Below are 24,486 nucleotides of genomic sequence, written 5' to 3'. Positions count from 1 at the left end.
CACATTTTACCAGATCTACTTTTATTTCAGAAGGAATTTTGTATTATAGTATTTACTTCTGTTTATATACAAGTGCTTCACATTTGCATTTAAAATGCAGACCCCCCCATTAATTCTTTTGTTTCTGATTAAATTAGCTGTTATTTTACAATACAAAAAATACCAAAAATTGCAGTCCTAAATGTATGTATAACACCACCAATCCCAGCAATTAAATAGTTTACAATACTTACTCCATATTTACACAAGTGCAACAGATGCCAAGTTACACATATTAACAAACTAAGCTTGGATCAAAACAAAACAACAAACTGTAAATAACCAGAAAAGATTTCCAGAGGCAGAATTAGTTCAGCAGGCTTCACTAGTGTTTTGTGCACAGAGTCAAGTTCTGAGAGCAGCTTCTGTTATTGCCTTTAGGAAAGAAGGTGCCAGTTTCTCTCTGCACTCTGGAGGGCACCTTGAGGGCTCCCTGCAGGCAGGGTGTGCAGCTCCAGAGGCTCTGCTCAGCCAGAGGAGGCCATGCTGATGTCTCATTCCAAAGCTGTGCTGGGAGGTTGTGACCAGGGTCAACATTTCAGATTTCCTTAGGAAGCCAAAGCTCATCCTAGGAAGAACCTCTGGCTTCTTGGTTCTGCTTCTAGGAAGCTTTCCTAGGATGACAGCTGTCTAAAGAGCTGGGTTTTCACCTCAGTCACTGCCCTAATGTTAGCTTAGCTTACAAGTGTTTAGTAATTATTTGTTGAACAGATCAATTAAAGGACACCAAGGATCAAAGGTTTTCATAAAAACAGCACCATCCCCCAAGGAGGTGATTCACTTCCTTACCATGCACACTCTGCTGTGTTGAGAGAGGGCGGGCGCTGGCAGGCTGCAGCGTTACCCACCAGAGGCTCTCTGCTCTTGTTCATCCAGTTCCCTAATGAGATCCCATCTTACGCTTCTAGCCTTCTAGATATTCTGGTATTTCCTTTTGCTGACAGTCGTCTTCCAGGTTAGCTCAGGAGGCAATGGGTTGCTTTTGTGCCACACCGATTTGGACCTTTCAGAGCCCTCTCCAGACTGTGTAGGGAAGACCAGGACGGGGACAGGAGGCTGAGGTGTGGGAAAATAGTGCTATTTATCAACAAATGAGCCCTCCCATCCCCAGTTTTTATTATGAAAAGAACATGGTTCTCAGAAATGTCATTAAAATTTTAGACAAAGCCACAACAATGCAGCCTAGAGAGCCCCTTTGCAAAGTCTGACGTTCACAGGTGACACAGTCTTTGACTTTAGAGTGATACAACACCTCACCCCACAGAGATGCCGAAATCACAAGGAGCATTGACGTTACAGCAGTGATGAACACTCTTGCTTCCTGAGTTTGCCGTGTACGGTCATGGAAATAGACACGCTGCCTGGCTCTTCATGGGTTTGTCTGTTCTGAGACAGGGTCTTGCTATGTAGCCCAGGCTATTTTTGAATTCCTCATTTTTGTGTGTATTGGGTGTTTTGCCTGTTCGTGCTGTGCACCATGTACCACAGGCACCCGAGGAGGACAGAAGAGGGTGTTGGGTTACCTGGGGTTGTAGTCACAGAAGGTTGTGAGCCACCATGTGAGTGCTGGGAACTGAACCAGTGTCCTGTCCAAGAGCAGCCAGTGCCCTTAACCACTGAGGCATCTCTCCAGCCCCATCTTTGAATTTTTTCTTCCTGCCTCTGTCTTCTGAATGCTTGGATCACAGCTGTGTGTCACCAGGCTTGCTCTCTTCCTGGTATTCTAAGAGCTGAATCATTGTTTAGTTACCTAATGGGCACGAGGCTACCGAACACACCAGCATGGTGTACAATGCCTTATCAACGGACTGGGGTCTGGGAAGATGACCTCCCAGAGCTCGGATACCCAGTCTATGGCACAGAAACAGATTAGGTGAAACTCAAGATGTTACTGTTTAATAAAAATACATTATGATACTTTTCTGTTTATGTACACCCTGAATGTCTGAACATTCTGGACACTACAGTATAGTTATGTACAAGTGCAAGGTCAGTGTCTTCATGACTACTTTATATACATGTTCTCTCGTGACAGAATCACTGGGTCACTGGCTCTGTGCTGAGCTCTTCTCTGCCATCCCCTCTGCTTTAAGTCTGAAGGGAGCTGCTGGCTGTAAAGGGGATGCAGGTGAAGCTGGCTGTTTCTCCATTACAGGAGCAGAAACAAATGCCATCTGCTTCTTTTTAAAGAATAAACAATATCCCTAAAGGTGATGGGGGGACATAAGCAGGTAGGTGGGAGCCATGGTACGTATTATTTCAAGGTATGGGACTAACACGGAAACAACTTCTTTGGCCAAAGAAATTTGGTCCTTAAAGCAAAGCAGAGGGGGGATTTCCTTCCATAAGGACAACCCCTAGTGAGGCTTTCCTCTCTCTTTCTTCTGGCCAAGAGTCCCTTGGGTTGCTATGGAGATGAAACACTAGACCACAGACACTTATGTGCTCGGCTTTGTTAGGGATGTGGGGAGATCCTAGCTGCACAGGGGACGAGGTTGGGATCATTTCTAGAACTTTCTGCTCCTTAATAGTGATGAAAAAGTCGTGTTTTGAGAGGTGAGTCTTACAGCGGTGTTGTGCATCAGTGACTTAGGGTTCAGCGTGGAGACGTCACTGCAGAAGTCTTGTGTGGAATGAGGTTAGTGCGGGGCTCAGAGAAAGGCTCCCTCTTTAGCACTGTATTAAAGGTGAAATGCTACAGCTTTTGTCCTTCTGATTATTAGCTTCTCCAAACTCATAAATTGATCACTGTTGCCTAGAGGGCTGTTCTAGTCAGATAATAGGAGAACTGCAGGGTATGAAGCAGGAGAGGAAAGGTGTGAGGCTGCTGCATAATGCCAGAATACTGAGCACCATAAATGGGAATGCAGTGTCCAGGCAGGGTCCTGGGCAGAGCAGAGGATGCTCACCCCTCTTAACATGGTAATCTTCTTTGGAAGTGGGTCTTGTCCCTTCCTTTCACCCCATGTCTTTTCATCCTCATTAGCATTCACCACCTCCTCTCAGCCTCCAGCTGGGTCGGGGAGGAGGCTGGACCAACTCCTACCAGGGGAGAGGGAACCAGGCCCCTTTCCGTGTGCTGAGCAGATGCTGCCCCAATGCCAGGCACTATCCCTCTTCTAGTGTGTACTCCATCCAGCCTGGGGATGACCCACAGGTTCCCACAGGTCAGTGCGAGCAGCTGTAGGAAGACAGAGCCAGGTGTCCCAGGCGTCTGCTCAGAGAGGCACATGACATGAGCAAGTGCACTCTGTGGTGCCTTGGCAGAAGGAGCCCAGAGGGTTGCCAAACATCAGGCCTAAAGTGACACTAGGCTGGGGCAGGAGGGTCATTTAGTTCCTATTGCTAGTAGTCCCTATTAAGTGTTTCTTGGGATGAGAATTATTCTTTCTTGGCTGCAAATTAGACTTTAACAAAGGAACCAACTGCAATGGTGGTTACTTAAAGCTTACAAGGATGTAGGAATGCAATCATGTAAAAACTCAGGCTTTCTAACATTCCAATTGCTAGATCTAATTAAAGTCTAGGCACTTAGTGTGTGTGTGTGCACGTGTGTATGTGTGTAAGACAGAGTGAGAAAAAGAGAAGGAAAGAATGGATTAAAATTAAATCGATCAAGTTTCTATAGGGAATTATCAACTGCATTTGTCTATATTCTAACTCCATTGACCGTGACATTTAGAATAGCCCTCTTTGCTGGGCCTGGTGGTACACGCTTTCTATCCCAGCATTTATGAGGCAGAGGCAGGTCGACTTTTAAGAGTTCAGTCCAGCCTGATCTACATGGTGAGTTCCAGGCCAGCTAGGACCACACAGTGAGACCCTGTCTCCAAAACAAAACAAAACAAGGCCCCCATCAATTATACTTTGATATGACTTCCAAAGAGAAAGATCATTATTAATTCTCAGCTGAAAAAAAGCTACTTCCTGGAAGAGAGTAAAAGCACATCTTGTAAAAAGACAGCAAGCTTCAGATGAGAACAATTCATCTGAGGATCAATCGAGAGGACATGCCGGAGAGCTGCTGACGGAGGTCATCACTTTTGTAGTTGAGTTTCCACAGGGACCTCTGCATCACTTTTAGCTCTCACTGGGTCTACACTGGTCTCCTCCACCCATGAGTAGAGCAGATCACTCCTGGATTTGTAATTAAATTATTTCCTACACAGAAGTAAAAGGTTAGATGCTGGACACAGAAGGGATGAACCATCAAAACAGCTTGTATGATCATGCACGTGAGTTGGATGCTTCAAGGGTTTCCAGTCTTCTGCCCCACACCAGCTTCCTGCCTGCAGCCTCCCCTGTAGACAGCTTAGTGGACCACATGCCCCTCTGTGAGGGAGAGTTCCTGCCCCAGTATCAAATGCAGGTTCCTGGCTGTGCAGGGGGCTGCTGCTTCCGGTTTCTTACAGCTCCTGACTTCTCCTTGTACACTATTGGCATCTGCTGAGAAATGTCCACCAGGGCACTGGCCACAGCAAGACCTTGGAAGAACCCACAGAGGGGACACGTGTCATGAAGCAGCTTACTTTTTTATAAAATGATTTCACATTTCTTTTTACATTTCCCTAGTGAAAGATAAAGGTATTCATGGGAGTCCTTCCATGTCCCGCCCCTCCCACCAGGGCGGTGGCTTCAGCTCATTTATGCACACCTAACTACTCATTTCTCTCTGCTCCACAGCAGATCACCAAAGCAGTGTGCTCTGCCTGAGGGCGGCCATGCTCTGGGTGTGGGCCTTGTGCTGGTTTACAGAAGGAGCAAGGAAGGTATCACTCCTTCACAGTTAGGTGTGCTCCATCCCAGGTTACTGGCCTGGGGCAAGCTACTAAAGCTTTGTGTGTGTACTTCCTCAAAAAGTACAGGAAAATTGGCATGGATAACACTGTTGTGGGGTGGGTCTCAAGAAGGGAGTAGGGCTTCATGAGGATTTTCCGAGGGTAGAAGCATTAGGTAAAGGGTGAGGAAGGAAAGGCTCTTATATCTCTATGTAAGACTTGTTCCATCTCTGTGCCCTTATGAAGCAGGAGATGCTGGCCAGCGTGTCAGGTCAGAGTTGCTCTGTCCACAGTAAGACTAACTCAGGGACTCAATGTCTGGGGATGTCAAGTAAGATGAAGACAATGGACTCATCATGCATAAAAAAGGGCTGGACACGGATAAAGGATACTTTCCTACTAAGTCAGGTTATTTGGGTAGAGACAACACTGAGTCCCTCGGACCACTGACTGAGCACAGTCCTAAGCAGAACACCGCGTGAGGCGAGGCATTCCTGTGCACAGCTTCAGAATCAAGGTACTTCCTAACCTGCCTTTCAGCCTGCCTTTGTGTTTAAAGGAAGACCTTTTCTCTGCAGCAGGGTCCCATTATATAGCCTGGGTGAGTCTAGACCTCAGTATGAGGCAATCTTCCTTCTCTGCCTCCAGTCTTAAGACAAGGTTTCGGGGTTGGGGATTTAGCTCAGTGGTAGAGTGCTTGCCTAGCAAGCGCAAGGCCCTGGGTTCGATCCCCAACTCCGAAAAAAAAAAAAAGAAAAAAGAAAAAAAAAGGACAAGGTTTATATAAATTATGACTTACATGTTTGATGAAAAAGTATAAGTATAAAGAACACTGGTAAATATGTAGTAAGTTATAAAAATACAATTATGATACAAAATAATGACTGTTATGAAAAAATAAATATAGATTTGATCCTCAGCAATACCCAAAAAGAAAAAAAAAACTATAAAAAACAGTATATAGTAAGGGCTGGAGAGATGGTTCAGCAGTTACAAGCACTGGCTATTCTTCCAGAGGACCTGGGTTCACTTCTCAGCACTGACATGGTACAGTGGCTTACAACTCTCTGTAACTCCAGTTCCAGGGGATCTGATCCCGTCACAGAAACATACATGCAGGCAGATGACCAATGCACATAAAATAAAAGCAAATAAGTCATTTAAAAAAGTATATAGTAAAAATAATCTCTTCCTATTCCTGCCCTAAATCGCCACTGGTACCTGTTTCCTGTACAGATGCATTTTAGAAAAAAAATATGTTTAGAATAAATGTTTGTAATAAGGTGTACATCTAGGAGCTGTGGGTAGGCTGGTTGGTAGAGTGTTTGCCCAGCATACATGAGGCCCTGGGTCTGAGCCTCTGGGCCACATAAACCAGGAGCAGTGATGCAATCTCAGCACTGAGGAGGAGGCCGGATGACCAGAAGTTCAAAGTCATCCTTGGCTACAAATGTAGTTTGAAAACAGTACAGGCTCCCCCTACATCCAAAGGCTGTATCATTATTTTGATGAAATGAAAATTGGTCTGCATTAACTCAGTAGAATTATAATTTTAAAAATATCCTTTATGTTTTCATAAGATTTCTTTATGCCTATTTAAAACAAGCTGGGCATGAAGGGTCACACCTGTAATCCCAGCACTCTGGAGGCTGAGGCAGGAGGATAACTATGAGTTTGAAGGCAGCTTGGGCTATGTAGTGAGGTTTGTTGTTGTTGCTATTTGGTTTTTTGAGACAAGGTTTCTCTGTGTACCTCTGGCTGTCCTGGAATTTACTCTGTGGACTAGGCTGGCCTCAAACTCAGAGATCCTCCTGCCTCTGCCTGCCCAGTGCTAGGACTAAAGGCATGCATCACCACTGCTAGGCCTATAATGAGCACTAGTCCAGCTTAGGCTGCATAGCAAGACCTTAACCAAGATGTGGAGCATGGCTAGAACTAGGTACTTGGGCAATTCAAGCTTTGGGACACAGCTGGAAGTCAGAGGCATGGAGATGACTAGGGGCTTATCAAGGAGGAAAAAAGCCTAAATTTGGGATAAGAACAAGGGGTTAAAAAAAAGCAGGGATGCATAGAATCAAGGGGACCAGGAGCGTGAATGGCTGAGGAGGCTGTGCACTGTGAGGAGGTCCTGGCCTGCCACCACAGGACCTCCTGAGACAGGAATGCCAATGCCCAGAACAGTTTGGGGATGATGGAATTGTATCACCAAAGCTCTGCCAGAGGCAGTCCCACCATGCACTGCCCCCATACCCAGGTTCTCTACCAGAGGAATGTCTAGGACTTAGTCCTTCACAGACCAATATATGTCACTACCTCCTGTCTACTCACCTGACTGACCAGGAGGAGGGATTCCTCCCAGTCCTCGAGGGAGCCTCACAAACACAGAGAGGACAGCAGCTTTGTTACCAAAGCAGGGCTCCAGGGCAATGGGCTTAGGAACAGTCTGGAAGAAGAAAGCAGAAGTGCCTTAACTTAGCCACACACTTCAGAGTCAGGTACTTACAAGGTCAACAGGAGGTTTCCACAGCCACTGCTCCAGAGAGCTGCATGAGTGCCAGGGAAAGGCCCATGTCAGTGGCTCTCTCTTGGCGTCAGTGTTGGCAGTGTTTGTCTGGTGACCTGTTGGATAGTTCTTCATACTCGGCACAAACAGACCCAGATATTAGAGAGAGCCACCCGTTCTACATTCATCTTCCACCCACCAGGTCCTAATTCTGTAGGTTTAGGAGCTTGTGAAAGGTAGATAGCTCGCCAAATGTGTCCTTCATCTGCTTATTGAATGCTTCAGCTCCAGAAAATATATTCGTTTTCTATTGCAGACTTTATTTTTAAAAGAGAACTTTATAGGCTGGAGAGATGGCTCAATCGTTAAGAATCCTTGCTCATGTAGAGGACATGAGCTTAGTTCCCAGCATTCACAGGGCAGCCTACAACCATCTGTAACTCCAACTCCAGGCATCCAGTATTGCCTCTGGCCTCTGTGGGTACCAGGCATACATGTGGTACACAGACACAGAAGCAGGTAAAACACTCGTCTACATTAAATAAAAAGAATGAGAAAACAAAGCTAAGGAGGAGCCTGGGAGGAAGCCAGCACACAGTATCCTCCATGGTTTCTGCCTCAAGTTCCTGCCCTGACTTCCCCCAGTGAGAGATTATGACTTAGAAAGACAGCTCAGATAAATCCCACTTCTCGCTCTATAGCCAAGAAGGGCCTTGAATCTGTAGCCCTCCTGCCGTAGCCTGTTGGTGCCATGAGCTATCAAGTCTGGCTCCTGCTGGTCTTAAACATCATTTAGGATACTCACTAGCACTGTGAAGACATTCTTTGTCATATTCCTGGCTTTATCACCGAGAGTCAAACACCATCCCCCTTTCCTCCCTCTTTCTGTCCCTCCCTCCGTCTCCCTACCCCTTGGTCTTCTCTTTTAAGCCTCCCGCAGTTACTATTTTATTTTGCCTCAGTAGACTTGATTTTTCTAGATGCTCTGTGTAAGTGGAATGCTATAACATCTTTCACTTAACACAACTTCTCAAGATTTGTCTACGCTGTAGCATACATTAGACTTTAAAAGGATAAACCATTTCTGTAACAACATGCTCCTTTGCTTGTCTCCCACCTACTGACAGTCCTTGATTGCTTTTACTCCCTGTCAGTTATGAATGTGCTGTCAATAACACTGGCATTAGAAAACCTCCATAGCACATTTTTGTCTTGCTTTAGTTTTCTTGAGACAAAATCTTGTCCAGTAGCCCAGGCTGGTCTGGAATTTACGGAGATCCTCCTGAATCTGCACTCCAAGTACTGAGATTACAGGCATGTGCTACTAGTAGTGGCCATATCATTTTCTAGTGGCTACATCATCATTTTATAGTCTAACAAGGTACACAGAGATTCCAGCTTTTGAACACGGTGACACATCGTTGTGTGTGCATGCATGTATGTTTGCAAGTGCATGTGTGTGTATGCATGCCCATGTATACATGTACACATGGAAGTATCCCTCAGCTGTTCTTTGCTTTACTTACTGAGGCAGGGCCTCTTGCTGAACCTGAAACTCCCCAATTCCAGTCAGCCTCGTCAGTCTGCTTACTCTGGGAATCCTGTTTCTGACTCCCCAAGTACTGCTACCATGCCTGCCTGGCTTTTAATTGAGTACTGGGGCTCTGAACAAAAAGTGTGTGTGTGTGTGTGTGTGTTGGGTCTAATAATGGTTAAATTTAACTGCTCTTTCCCCCCTTTTTCTTTTTCCTAAAATACGGGTCTCATTATATACCTTGGCTGTTCTGGAACTCAGGGAGATCTGCCTGCCTCTGCCTTCTAAGTGCTGAGATTAAAGATGTGCTCCACCACACCTAACCCAGTTTAGATGTTTTCAAATAAAAACTTTAAGGTATTATGCCACAGAACACTTTAAGAATAACAAGCATAATTTGCATGTTAAAATCTGAACATGGCTGATTGATGACAGCCATGGAACTGGAAAAGTAAAGCCACAGAGCACCTTACAGTCGTGGTTGTTTCTGCTGACTGACAGAAAAGACAGGAGTGGCACTCAGAGCGCTCACTGTCTCTAGTCTGACAGACTCAGGCCTGAGTTCTGAAGGATTTTTGAGCCACTTCTCACCTTTATACTTCCCCCAATGAGATCAGGAGGTTCTTCATCTGTTTCCAAGGCAACGTTTACAGAAGCAAAGGGGCGGCTGGCCATCTGTTGCATCTCCCGAAGAAGTTGCTAATGAATAACATAGTATGTGTTAATATGCTTACTGCTGAGACTTTATTAGGGAATTCTAATGTTACCAGGTATTAGACATTCCTCATTTTCCCTGATTCAAAGTGATCAGCTGCAGTGCCAAAGCTGAGAACACTGCCATGCTAGAGCACAAGGGAGCGAGTCCTGTTAGATGTGGTAACACTATTATATTTTTATAAAAAGTCCTTACCAGTAAGAGATAAAAGTTAAAATAGTGGAGGACATAATGCCATGCTGATAGTTGAATATATAAAAGGGCAGAGACTTACCTTTTTATATTTCTGTTACTTAAGTCACTCTAGCTTACTTTGTGTTAAAACCTGAACCAAATGCTCCCAGAGCAACAACAATAAAAAAGATGGCTGATAGGATGTGAGACTACTCTTCCCTGAGAAGGGGGCGGGTGTGACTAAGAACGTGAATGAATGCGAAGGGCTCTGGATTTGGGGGGTGGGGTGGATACCTTAGGATAGATGTTCAAACTACCAAGGATTCAATGTCTTCTTTAAATGTGATTTGTGTGTTTGTTTATAAGACACCCAGGCTGGCCTTGAACTCACTGGATGAATTTGAACTTCTTTTACTCCTACGTTACCCAACTACACATGGCTTGCAATGTTTTCATGTTGGGTCAAATATGGAATGTGGACATTCATTCCTGTATCATCAATATGAGAGGTCTTCTGAGGTTATGCTGGGAAAGACAAACTGGCCTTGCTTCAAACCACCTTCTAGGAGGCAGGATCCTAAAGCTACAAAAATCATCACTCTGTTCTAGAAGGGAAATTTTATGTCAAAAATTTTCTTAAAACCCAGGAATAGATTCCTACTGCTGGATCTTAGGGGTTAGGTACCTCCTGTGGCAGGAGGGATTGTGTATACCTCATATCCGAATACCTCCACTGATTTGCTACATGCAGACTTCTCCCTGATAATGTCTGTAAATGTGGAAAGTTTCCTGTGTTATGTGAGTTGCTGTTACACATTCTATTGCAGCTTCCAAGCATCACTGAAGGACTCGATGACCTACTCGGTATCAGCACATCTCTCTACTGATCCTGGAAAGACTTTCCATTTACTCAGCAAACCTCATCTGGGTTCTGTTATCTCTAGGTGCAGGGTCACAGGGAGACAGCTGCTGTCCCACTGCAGCACTGTTCTAGAACCTCTGCAAGAGGACAGGAGATAAGGTGGGTAAGAACTTCCATCAGGACCCAGGATGCAGCATGAACTAAAAACAGCATCTTCACTGGGAACAAGTTATGACTGACCTCGTACATTTACAACGGTCAGTAACACTACAGGGAAACTGCAAACAAAGGGTAAAGAATTAGTTTATTAGCTGACTGAACACAGTCTAAGTATATTTAAAAATTCTTTTCTTGAGAGGGGGTTCATCTTCTAATTTTCTCTCTCATGATATTGTAAATATTTTCCAGTTTATTGTTACTTTCTGTATTATCCACTTATATACTTTTATATACTTAAGTGTCATTTTGTATTCAGACAAATCTCTATTATTCTATCTCAATAACTCATATGAAAATAATTTTGTTTTCTTCCCAACAGTAACAAAACTGCATCCTTGCTCTTCTTTGGAGGGTACAGTCTAGGGTGAGTTGTCTGGCTTATTCAGGCAGCAGATCATGAGATTGTTAAGTGTACAGACTAGAACAAATTGTTTGTGGAAAACCTGTATTTAGGAACCTGGGCTGTGAAGACAGAGGCCCTAGTTACAGCTCAGTTCTGTATCTCATATCTAGTTATGTGGCTTCCCTGAGCCCAGTGGCAATACTTATGTATCATAGGGCTGAGGTGAGGATTAAAGTCGCTGGTCTAAGTAAAACCACCTGGACCAGTGCCTGGGATGTAGCGTGCTCAGCTCTAGGTAACATGCCTACTAGTACCAACTCCAGTGCTCAATCTAATGAGTGACACAGGCTATAGCTATAGGTTTTGTTTTTATTGGACCTCCCCTCTCCCACCTGCTGCCTAAAATCCACAGGTTAGAAGCTTTGTCCCTAGTGTTGTGCTGCTGATAGAGGATGCTGAGAATAGAACCCAGGGACTCGGTTTATGCCAGGCAAGTACTCTGTCACTGCGCTGAACAGGTCCCTACACTCATATTTTTATGAAAGGCTCTTAGGAAGACTGTTGAATCAAGCAGTGGCACTCATGCAAGACACTTTATGCAGGAATAACTGAAATCTACTGATGGCACAGAGTAGAGCCACACAGCAGGTGGAACAGCCTGCTTCTCTATGATTAGTCACCATGAACAGGTAGAGGGATCTGCCTAGAAAGAAGGAAAGAAACGAGGTTTATGTGGAGTTTCAGTTTGTCTACTTGGGCTTACCTCTCTCCTCCTGGATGCCCAACAGCTCTGCTTGATCTTCCAGACCACTGCCGCCACCAGAAGCAGAGAGAGGAAACAGCTGCAAGGGAAAACCACCTTGTTAGTCAGCTCGCCCTGCCTGACTCCACGCCTGACCCCAGGGAACAATCCTCCACGTCCTAACTCCAGCTCCTGATGCTGCATGTGATAGACAGGCTCACAGGAAGTGCAGTGTGAGAAACACTGGCTAGCTGAGCTAAGCAAGCTTCCTGACTTCCTAGAAAGTGCTCCCATCCCTGCCTTCTCAATAAGCCCCCCAGAGTAGCCAACCACAGCTTACCCCAAATAAGAAAAGCAATTCTAACATAAATGGTAACAGGTAATAAACAAGTAATTTAATCAATGTGGTAAGTTTTATTGATAAACTCAGAATGAGAAAAATCTCAGTAAATAATCATAAGTGGTAAGTGGAAGAAATTTACGTATAGTGATTAGTATATTTTCTGTAATTATATATACATACATGGTGGTAAATACTGATTGTCAATTTGACAGGATCTGGAATCACGTATGAGGTAAACATCTGGGCATGTGTTTGAGAGAGTTTCTGCACTGGATATTGAATACCGAAAATCTACCCTAAGTGTGGGCACCACCATGCTATGGGCTGGGGTCCCAAACTGAATACAAAGAAGCAAGAGAGCTGAACAGTCATGTCCCTGCTGCCTCAGTGAGAATGAGGCAATCATGAGGCTGGATCCTCTGCAGCTGTAAGCCAAAATAGATCCTTCCTCCTTTAAGACAAGCCAATTATTTGGTTGTACTGAAAAGTAATTAATAATAACTGTGTGTGTGTGTATTATTTTTAAAAAAGATTGTATCTTGCTGTTCCAGCTAGCTTGGAACTTATGATCTCTTATTCCTGAGTACTGGGATGTGCTACCATGACCAGCAATACATGCACTTATTAGTAAAATAAAATGATCAAATTTAAGCCAACAGTTTTCTTAATACTAGGAGGGAAAGCTTCTAGTTGTCTAATGATTGTATAAAAAAATTGAGTTTTCTTTCTTCTGTAAACTAGGTGTTGAATGGGAAAAGCTACTGTGATTCCAGAGGCAAAGACTCACATCTGGTTAAAAGACTACGTCTACCAAACAACTCTTGAGAGACCCAGCTCTGTTATAAAATATGCTCCTGAGGTTTATACAATAGAGGCTTGGTCCCCAGTGCAGCAGAGCTCACAGGTTGAGTTCAGGATATGAGTAGAATCAGGGGCATTCTTATCAATGGAATTCAATCAACTGGTTGATTTGTATTTTGTGGCTATTGGATGGTGGCATAATCTGTTTGGATGAAGCAAGCCACTGGATGTATGGGATTGAAATATATGTTTTGCCTCTGTTCCTCCTGAACCCTCTGAGGTAAATACTTTTCTTTACCACATGCTCCTCATCATGGTACTTGGTCTAGCTGTGGGCCCAATATGATAGAACTAAATGACTCTAGACTGTAAAATCTCTGAAATTAATGAGCTGGAGGAAATCTCTTGCCTTGTAAACTGCTTCCTAAGGTATTTTGTCACAGCAAAGGAAAACTGGCACATAACTGTGATTAACTGTAAAATAGGCATTTTTAACTCATTCTGCATTTTTCTTTAATATATATTTAAGACTGACACAATTGTACACATTTATGTGGTTGGTACAAGTGTACGAGTTGTAATCATCAGACCAGGATAACTGGAATGTACACTATTTCAGGCCTGCAACATTTCTTGGCTTGGAAATATTAAAAATCCTCTCTACCAATCACTTAGCTAACTGTCCTCAACCACAGTTATCCTACCATGCTATACAGTACATTGAAGACTTCTCTTTGTATCAAATTTCACCCCAGTTCCCATTAATCATTTCCTTTCTATCCCTTCTTCCTTTCTTGGGCTCTAATAATTCCTTGTGGTTTGAATGAGAATGACCCCCATAGGCTCTTATGCTAAATATCTTGTTCCCAGTTGGTGGAATTGTTTGGGAAGGATTAGGTGGTGTGTGATGCCACTAGGAGTAAGGTTTGAGGTTTCAAAATCTCATGCCATTTCCAGTTAGTCCTCCTTCTACCTAATGCTTGTGGACCAGATTTAAGTCCTCAGCTACTACTGCAGCACCATACCATAATTGTCCTTGACTCATTCTCTGAAACTATATGCCCCAATAGCCTCTACTATAAATTGCCTTTGTTGTCACAGCAACAGAAAAGTAACTGTGATATGACTCTAGTGTCATTCATATTCATTTGTATTCTCTATACATTTTTGAGGCATGGTATAATTATGTGGTCAAGCTGGCTTCAAACTTGAAATCCTCCTGTCTCAGCTTCCAGAGTGGATTGGATAATATACAGGTAATACCATATTTAGCATTCTCTACTTCTTTCAAAAAGTGTTTTTTGTACCTTTGTGTGTGTGTGTGTGTGTGTGTGTGTGTGTGTGTGTGTGTGTGAACAGTTTTATGTTGGGTGTTTGTGTAAGTGTGGGTACATCTGTTTGGAGATCTGAGGACATCCTTGGCTGTTGGTGCTAGCCTTTGATCTTGTGGATGCTCATCAGATGACTCAGTAGACAAAGCGTTGCCATCTAGGTGTAAGGACCTGACCTCAGATTCCCAGAACCTGCTTAAGGCCAGATGCAGTAGCACACATTGGCAGGTGGAGTAGGAGAGAATCCCCAGAAGCTCGTGGGCTGTCTGACCTGGTATGTGCAGTGTCAAACAACAAGAGGCCCTGTCTCAAAACAATAGGCCAGAGACAGACCAGAACACTGACTCCTCTGGTCTCTGCACATGTGTGTATCACCACACACACCATTACACACACTACACAATATACAAATGCACACTTCAAAAATTGTGAGGGTGCACTAGGTGTGGGGGGGCAGCCTTTGTCCCAGCATTCGGGAGGCAGAGGCAGATGAATCTCTGAGTTTGAGGCCACCTAGGACTACAAAGAGAGATCTTGTCACAAACAAACAAACAAACAAACACAAAAAAACAAGCAAACAAACAAAAATAAACCAAAAATTTGTGAGGCTAAAAACAAAGATATTTTTAGTTGTAGAAGCACACACACAAGTTATCTATGTCTTTCCCCTGAAATACCCGAGAAAAAGTTCGAGCAAAAGGAAGAAATACACAAAAGACCATGGCATGGGAATTGTAAGACAAGAGGATCAAAAAATTCCCTAAAATCACCGTGACAGATGAGAATGGGCCCTAGAGGCTCACATATTTGAATGTGAGGTCCCTAGTTGGTGGCACTGTTTGGAAGGATAAGGAGGCGTGTCACTAGGAGTGGACTTTTAGGCTGTTCCTAGTCAGCTTTCTCAGCCTTACCCTGTGGACCAGACGTAAGCTCAGCTACTTCTTTGATGCCAGGCCTGCCTGTCTGCCTGTGCCATGATGGCCATGGATTCCAGCCTGCAACTCTGATCCCCAAATTAAATGTTTTCTACACTGCCTTTGTCAGGGTGCTTCGTCACAGCATAGAAAAGTGACTACAACAATGACAATTACAGAGCAGGCCTTAGAGACTAGTACACTTAAGGACAGAGGATAGAACACTGGGGAGGAATGAGGTCCATGAGACTAAAGCTAAGAGACAACCATCATGAGAGATCTTTTTGTTTGTCAGATTACAGATATAAATCTGGGTAGACTTAAAGGGAAAAATTAAACAGTAAATGCAAAGGGAAAAATTACATTTAGGATAATCGAAGAGTAACCCTTCTAAAACGTGAGCAAGTAGAATCATAGGTCAATTCAGGAGTTTTTAGGTGGCCAAAGCACTGTGATATATATATATATATATATATATATATATATATATATACACACACACTGAATGAATGAAAAGGAATTGTGTGTGTACCTGGTGTGTGTGGTGGAGTAAGGCAGTATATATTACACCAAAAAACAAAACACTGAGCTGTGGCTTGGTGGCATTACACCCACTTCCAGTACTCAAGAGGCAGAGGCAGGAGGATGTGATTTTAAGGCCAGCCTCTTCTACTGAGAACCCCGGGACAGCCATGACTACCGTAAGGAGAGGCCCTATCTTAAAAAAAGAAAAGAAAAGAAAACTGAGTTGGTGAACCAAGAACTGGTGTGAATGTAAAGAAATGACACAAGAAACGTTTTTATCTGGGGAGGACAGAGGGAAGTGAGGTTGTCTCTTGCTGTTTCTCTTACAAGCACTACAACAACTGATTTGTCCTTTTTAATCATTTCTGCATAGTATTCTCAGAAAAATAAACTACTAATAAAAAACTATAAAAGCAAAGGAGAACCACAGGAGTTTAAGAGTAAAACTCACCTTTCCCATGGGTAATCACAGTTCTCTTGATTAAGACAGAGCACGTACGTAGCTCACAGCAGTAGTTGTCCATGACTAATGCTGCTTAGTCCAAACCTCCCCCCATGCAAAGAGCCGAGTCATACAAACCGCGTGTTTATATTACATCAGACGAAATCTACATCACTGTGAGTGACGAGCAGCTCTGCAGGGTTATACAAAGCTGTGGTTAAGGGGCTGTTTCAAAGGAACAAATGCAGTTAGCGTGAGAGAAATTACCTGAAGAAAGTCACGAAGAACTGCACCAGGTCCATAAAATTGCTGTGCTGGGAGAAGGCAATCTGCAGCAAAAACACAGAAAATATGGACTACGAAGCCAGCGACTCAGCCTACGCTGCTTCTTACAAAATGGTCTCAGCCACAGACTATGACCTGACAACCCATAGGATATCATTTTTATGGTACTACCTTTACTATAAAATAAGTTTATAGTAAACACCAAGAATATAAAAGTTCCTAATATATTTAACCTAAGGACTGGAAGAGGTAATGTTACTTTGTGGAGAAGAAAAACACTGCAAATTTAACTATGGCACAATGCTTTCTAAACCACTGTTTGCACTGGTAATGTAACTACCATTCTGTGGTAATGTATTCTGTGTGTCTCAGAATTGACTATCATCACCAATCCCTAATACCTATTCCTGGCCTGATGTCACCTGCCTCATTAGACCAGAGCCCTCATTGGGAAGATAACAGTACAAACTGAGATCCTGCCTCTAAAATGCTTAGGATTCCCAGGCATATTCATATTCATATCCATTCATTCATTCATTCATTCTCTCTCTCTTTCTCTCTCTCTCCCTCCCTCCCTCCCTCCCTCTGTCCCTCCCTCCCTACTCCTTATGCATGCACGCGCACGTGCGCGCGCACACACACACACATATGGCGAGCTCCAGGCAAGCCATGGTTACACAATGAGATCCTATCTTAAAACAAAACAAAACACAGGGCTCGGAACTAGTATGTTTCACATTTCAGAGTTCTTTGGGATATTTGCTTAGACTTATTCAGCAGCTGAACACCCCTATTCTGACAATTTAATATCTATATAATTTCATTTTATTTGAGACAGGATCTCTAAAGTTTAGGGTGCCCTTGAGCTCACAATTCTGCCTCACCCTCCCAGTGCTAAAATTATAGGCTCATATTATCATGCTTGCCTGGCAAACGTGAAACTTTCTGAGTATTAGTTTCAGATTTTCAGATTAGGGAGCGGTACATAGTCGAATGTAACAATTCCTAAGAACACGATAACTGTTTCACTAAAGACGGTAGTTATGATAACAGTTAGGAAGCTGAGTCAGCAAAGGGCCTGGCTCAGCAAGGAAAACGGAAACCATGGTAGAGACCTGTAATCCAATTCCCCCATCCCTTCAGCACACACATAAAAATATACATATAAAATATAAACATAGAAATAATGTCTATATGCATATATATGCATATACAATAAATATAAAATAACGTATTTTTTAAAAATCAAGAAAGTCAATGATTAGCATCTTATTTTCTTAAATATCTCTGCCCCACCTTCGTCTGTGGTGCTGAGGATTGTTCGATCCCACACACGCTAAGCAGGTGCTCTACCACTGTGACACACCCGGCCTCTTACTCTTTTATGGCTGACTCACATCAAGATAGAAGGAGACTTACTGCTCTCCCCCATCTAATTTTTTTGCATTCCATAAGTAAATATGGTCCCAACAGTATCACATAAACCATAAGATATTTTAAGGTATAGATTCTAAAATGTCTGTGTCTTTTCTCTATCACTTATTCTCTGAAGTGCAAAGTAACAGATTTTGGGTTCTGTTTTGTTTTTCTCACTATTGGAGTACGTTGGCCTTGAACAAATAGCAATCCACCTGTTTCTGCCTTCCAAGAGCTGCAACTAAAGATGCATGTCACCACCACCATGGCTTAGACTTGACTTTTAAGAGTAGCTTTTCTGGGGCTGGAGGGATGGCTCAGAGGTTAAGAGCACTGACTGCTCTTGTTGATGACCTAGGTTCAATTTTGAGCATCCACATGACAGCTCACAACCATCTGTAACCCCAGTTCTAGGATCCAATGCTGTCTTTTGAGCCTGTTGTATGCATGTGATACATATGTATACATACAGTCACAACACTCATAAGATAAAACGAAATAAATAAAAAGGTTAGCTTTTCCATAGTGTTTACATTTTAAAGAATCCTATGAAATTACTAGTACTTTTACTAGCACTGGTACCAAAGTCTGTGGAACTCATGACCCTTTCTGAGAATCCATCAGTCCTGGCTTGCTGGTGTCTTGTAATGCTTCTCAGGGCTTCTTTCTCAATGTGGACAGTTCAACCATGGCCTGTTTTTTGACAAAACAGAACCATACCAGTTAATGTCCTATGTGTAATCACAAAGGGTAACTGGGTGTGATAACAGAGACTCTTTTGTGGAAGCTGATCATTTAAAGATTCCATAATCACAAAGCTAGAAGGAAAGCAAAAGTCATCATGTTTATGAATATACTGATCACCCAACTAGAAATATCTATCAGTCTTGAGCTAAATGCTCAAATAGAGAACTTGTGAGAATGAGAGGGGTGCTTTTAAAAACCAGGCTGGCTAATCTTTCCTTTTTCCTCCCTTTTCCTTCCCTGCTTTCGTGTCTCCCCCTTCCCTTCCATTTCCTCTTCTCCTTCTCTTTTCCTACTCTCTCCTGTCTTCTTTTCTTTCCTCGTGCTCTCTTTTCTTGGCTGAGAATTGAACCCTACACACACTATGCAGACAAGTGCTCTCCCACTGTGGGTCTGAATGAGATAACCCTGCAGTCCCAGGTATCTGAACACTTGTTTCCCCAGCTGGTGGTGCTGTGTGGGGAGGGTTAGGACTTGTGGCCTTGTAGGGGAAGGACATCATTAGGGGAGTGGGCTTTCATATTAAAGGTCTCAAGTGTTTCTAGTTTGCTCTTTCTGCTTCCTGTGCCTGCAGCCATGCCTGCCACTTGCTGCCATGCCTCCCTTGTCAGGACAGGCTCTTACCTCTCTGGAACCATAAGCTCAAATAAACTATAAGCTGTCTTGGTCATAATGCTTTCTCACAGCAAAAAGAAAGTAACTGATACAACCACCAAATTTTACCCCATAAATTTGGTTTCAGACATAAAGTAGGTCATCCTTACTTGGACGGTGTCAGATAACACACACTCAATCTCGCAAAGGTCAGATTTTAGGCGGGGCATAGTGAGTGATGCATGTCAGAGGGCAAAGCGCCTCTCCAGATCACTGACCTGAGTTCAATCCCAGAACCCATGTGAAGGTGGGAAGTGGGAACTGACTTTACACAGTTGTTCTTTGACCTCCACATGCATGCTATGGTACTCTCGAGCTTCTCTCCTCACATGGAATACACAGGTATAATAAAAAAAGTTAAAAACACTTGGCACAGTTTTGAAGGCATTTTGGACAAGGGGCTCACGAGGTACCTACCCCTCAGAGAAGCTCCTGGCCATTAGTGGTTACTGGGTAAGAGGGAGACCCTTTCCTCGTCAGTGTCACTAGGGGTAAGTTGCCCATATTCTGATGAATAGCTCTTCTAGCCACACTTATGGAGGTGAGTCCAGTGAACTCAGTGGGTCATTAAAACAACAAACAAATGCAGAAGGGGCTTGGTTGGGAGGATGGGATTCGTCAGAGGGGAAGGGAACAAAAGGTAATAGGAGAAAACTGTGATCAAAATATATATACATCATATACACTTATAAAACTAATTAGTTTTTTAAAATGTTTTGAATTTAGGGGCTTTTCCGATAGTGAAGGTAATGAGAACTTTCTATACTGAGAACTTACTTGATAGGGTTTTCTGTAGCCCAGGCTGGCCTTAAACAACCTTGACCTTCTGATTTACTCTTTCCCTTCTCCCCCACCCCCTCCTATCCTCTCTTCATTTTCCTCCCTCCCTTTGCCCTGATGCATTATTATATCCAGTTTCTAAAATATAATTTTAATAGAAGAAAATCTCATTTTAATTTACTGATAAAACTTGCACATGCAGGAGAGACCGTTGTCTACAAAGTGCTTGCTGTGCTGTATGAGGACCTAACTGTGATCCCCAGGACCCACACAGAGACCTGAGTGAGCATGGTGAGTAACCCCAATGCTAGGGACATAGGGCGGGGGGATAGATCCCTGCGGTGTGCTGATCATCCAATCTAGCCAACACTGTGAGCCCCAAGGCCTGGAGAGAGACTGTCTTAAAAATATGGTGGATGATTCCTGAAGAAGACCTAAAGTGACCTCCACATGTGTGCACATGGGCACACAAACCTCCTGTGTACACATACACAAACATATCTGTAAAAAAAGTCTAAAAAGGCAAACTTACAATCTCATTTTCTACCCAAAGGTAGAAGGTAGCTATCTATACATATTCCCAGAAATCTAAAATCTACGCTCCTGCATTTCTTCAACCTGACTCCAACTCCCTTCCATCAAATGTTTGATTAAGAAATATTTGTCCTGGAAACCCTCTGGGGTGAGGCAGATAAATGCTGAGAAACTTGGCTAGCCTGGATTTGGGAAATGGATAATGGATCTGCAATTCTGGAGCACTAAGCCTGCCCTTCATTCAAAGTATGTGTAAGTAGTTGTGTTACTGTCCTCAATCCTAGACAGTCAGCAGAGTGGTCTGCCTTCCTGAAGCCTGGTCTTCCTTATCTTTCAGGGCCCAACACAGCTGCCCTTCCCCTCATTTGTAAGACGCTGGGAATGGCTCATGCTCCCCCCACCCCCCTCTCAGTCATATCTAGGCCTAACTCCTGCTCCGAAAGCTCCCCTGGGGAGGTTTTGATGCTGCTGTCCATAGGCCTCAGAAGTTAGAGATCTGGAAACAATCCCTTTGCCTGCTCTTTCCCCTGTACGATGTCTACAGCAGTTAAGGAACTGCACTGAAAAACAAGCAAAACACCCACAAAACCAAAAACCCCTTCATTTGGAAATGAATCTCTGGAGGGTAGGCAAAGAGTGGAAAGGGCATGGCAGAGAAAAGGCAGTACTTTGAAACAACCCAGAAACCAGGGCCTATGCCTGAGACAAGAGATGGCATATTAGAGTGGATGGCTTATTGAAAGTTCCTGGGAATGTGGGATATTGGCTTTGTGGGTTTGTGGAGGAAGCTGGAACCTCTGTGATTACTAAGCTTGTCAGCTATGAGTGAGGACGGCTATTCTCCGAAGGGTGAGAGCCTAGGGCTCTAAGAGAAGCAGCCAGTGTCTGAAGAGTTGGGTTAGTAGTTTGTTCCCATGTCCGGATCTCTATATATCTCTATAGAGAAAGTCTCTATGAAAACACGCTGTGAATTAATTTCTTAACAAGCATGGAATAAATATTACTATAAAAATAAGGCACCTTTATCAATGACCACAGATGCACTTTGCATCTACTATGCTATACACAAAGTAAGTACTCAAAACTGAATAGACAGTGTATGTCTAGGAAAGGCCAATCAAGCTCTGAAGAGGGAAAAGAAGGACCTCTAGCTTGCCTTTACCACCTTCTTTACCAAGACCATTATAGAATCATGTAAAACAGGAGCTAGCTGCACAGTGAGGCAAAGCCACGAAGCCTCAGGGCCATGTCTGTGAATGGCAGAAGAGTCCAGGGTAAGTGCACCTGGCTGACTTTCTGCAGATAACCCTACAGCTCCTGGGGCAGCTTCACCAAGGCTGAGAGCCTTCCTGAACCAACACCCATATATTCCAGAATCTTCCCAAGGCTCTGGAGATCTCAGAAGTGTTGACCTTTCACTTCAGGCCCAGAGCCTTATCAGCATCCAGGGTCTCAGTACAACCACGCTGATCTTGCAGAGGTTTGAACACTGTAAGGTTGGAAGCCAGAGGAGGACTGAGTCTTCCCACAGGCCTCAGTTGCTCAGGAGGGAAGAGTCTATGTGCACGAGTGGTGTATATTTTAAAGTTTTCCTGGCAAACAGTGAACCTTTGTTTTCACTTTTATAACATTAAAATTTTTATTTTCATTATGTTTAATTATATGTGTGCGGGGGGAGTGGTATGAGCAGAGGCCAGAGGAATCCTGAGGCTGGAATTATAAGCAATTGTACAATGACTGATGTGAGTACCCTGTTTTCTTTTTCACTACTTTGTGTTGAAACCACACCCCTGCACTGATTTCCAGTAACTACACCTGCTTTAATAGTGGTTTGTGTTGACACAAAGAGTGTGTGCCTCAGCTCTGGACAGAAGTGCCAAGCCAGGCAATGCCCACGAACACTTTACTCCTGACACATATGCCAACATCTATTCACTTTGTTCCTCCCACTCTCTTGAACTACTTTTCAGAATTCCCATACCATTTTCCTGATCATGCGTGGTATTAGCTTATAAATTGTAGTGGTTTAAATAAGAATGGGCACCTAGAGGCTCATAGATTAGAATACTTAATTCCCAATTGGTGGAAATGTTTGGGAAGGAGGTGTGCCACTGGGAGTGGGCTTTGAGGTCTGCAAAACCCATTCTATTCCTAGTTAACTTTCTCTCTGCCTCCTGTTTGTGGATAAAGACCGGAGCTCTCAGCTATTCTGCAGCAGCAAATATGCCTGCCATGATGGTTACGGACTGTAAACCTTTGAAACTATGAGCCCTAATAAATGCTTTCGTTTACCAGCCTCCTTGGTTATGATGTTTTGTCATGGCAACAGAAAAGTAACCAAGGCACAAGTTGGTACCAGGAAGAGGTGCTGGTGTCTGCATCCTCATTCTCTCTTCTACTCTGTAGGCCAAAGAAGACACAGAACTCTTGGCCATCCTCTTGACTCTCTCCTGAGTGTTGGAATTATAGGTAGGAGCCACCAGGCTTGCTATCAAAATTTCCACTTAGATTAAACTCTCCAACGCTGTGTGGATTGGGATGGAGAGCTTTTAAGTATCAGCAATTGTTTTAGCACAAACAGGGAACAAAGCTACCAGTATCTTTACAAGGCAGAATTGCTAGGGCTGGTGTAGCGGTACATGCCCGTCATGTCAGCACTTCTAGGGGAGAGGCAGGAGGGTCAGGAGTTCAAGGTCATCCTTGGCTCCATGGTTGTTACTGGTTACCTTGAGCTACCATGAGATCTTGTTGCCAAAAAGATAGTTAAAAATGTTGGGGAAAAAAAGAACAAAATTCTGTTACCAAAAAGTGTTTGTATTTATTCTATATACATTTACAGAGTACCTACAACTACTAAACTCTATGCAATGACAGAGTTTATCTCGAAACTATCAAAATATAAATATAGTCATTGCCTATAAGGAAATATTTATATAATAAAGAACCAAGTGTGTGGCTATGGGGAACAGGTGCAGAAGAGTGGCTATGGAAGGTGTCAAGAAAGAGGATCCTTCCAAATCCAATCTAGTCTGCAGTACTGATGTGTGTGTGTGTGTGTGTGTGTGTGTGTGTGTGTGTGTGTGTGTACACACATGCGCCTACTTTTTTTTTTTTTTTGGTTTTTCGAGCTGGGGACCCAACCCAGGGCCTTATGGCTTTTCCTAGGTAAGCGCCTACCACTGAGCCAAATCCCCAGCCCCATGTGCTTACATTAATCAATACTGTTGCCACAGAGGTTTTTCTGGAACACTGATCTGTGCTCACTTCCTGACTTAAAAATAATTCAGCGATTCTTAGTTGTCGTCAGAAGGCAGTTTACGTTCCTTGGCTGAATCCTTAAGCTCCAGTCTCTTCATGGTGGCTGTACCAGTTACCAGGTTTTTCTTTTCCTTTTAATTTTAGATATGCCTCCTTGCGTAGGCTGCTCTCAACCTCCCTATGCAGCCTCTGATTCTCCTACCTCTACCTTCCCAGTGTTGGGATACATGAGTGTCACCGCTCTCCGTTTATGCTGTGGTTGGAGTGGTATCCAGGGCGTCCTGTGTGTCAGACAAGCACTCTTTCAACTGAGCCACATCCCAGTCCACCTCTTAGCTTCCTGATCACAAGTACTATCAAGTCTGCTGAACTCCTGTTTCTAAAAACAGCTAGCTATACTGTCTTCCCATACAAACATTTCCTTGTCCCATCTGTTTCCTTAGGACTCAGTTCTGGTGTAAGTTCCATGGGGGATATGGACATTCCCTCCTCATAGTTTTGAGGAACACGAGGCACAGCTCCAACACCAGCATTTAAAGAGTCCTACTAT

The 24,486-nt window shown here is 43.6% G+C and overlaps 1 protein-coding gene across 1 annotated transcript in view; it reads right to left on the bottom strand.

The window, feature by feature from the left end:
* Nucleotides 1-24,486, bottom strand: part of Atrn (attractin) — a 124,781-nt gene continuing 100,295 nt past the window's right edge. Inside the window, exons 25-29 of the mRNA XM_032904225.1 lie at nucleotides 16,533-16,594; nucleotides 11,931-12,009; nucleotides 9,446-9,553; nucleotides 7,146-7,260; nucleotides 1-4,523 (exon numbers count right to left, since the gene is read on the bottom strand). Coding sequence (XP_032760116.1) covers nucleotides 4,399-4,523; nucleotides 7,146-7,260; nucleotides 9,446-9,553; nucleotides 11,931-12,009; nucleotides 16,533-16,594 — 489 coding nt within the window. The 3' untranslated portion in view covers nucleotides 1-4,398. The remainder of the gene's footprint in view (nucleotides 4,524-7,145; nucleotides 7,261-9,445; nucleotides 9,554-11,930; nucleotides 12,010-16,532; nucleotides 16,595-24,486) is intronic.

Source organism: Rattus rattus, chromosome 5 (genome assembly GCF_011064425.1).
Source record: "Rattus rattus isolate New Zealand chromosome 5, Rrattus_CSIRO_v1, whole genome shotgun sequence".
Classification (NCBI taxonomy): domain Eukaryota; kingdom Metazoa; phylum Chordata; class Mammalia; order Rodentia; family Muridae; genus Rattus; species Rattus rattus.
The sequence above is the reverse complement of the archived record's forward strand: the minus strand, read 5'-3'. Positions and strand labels throughout refer to the sequence as shown.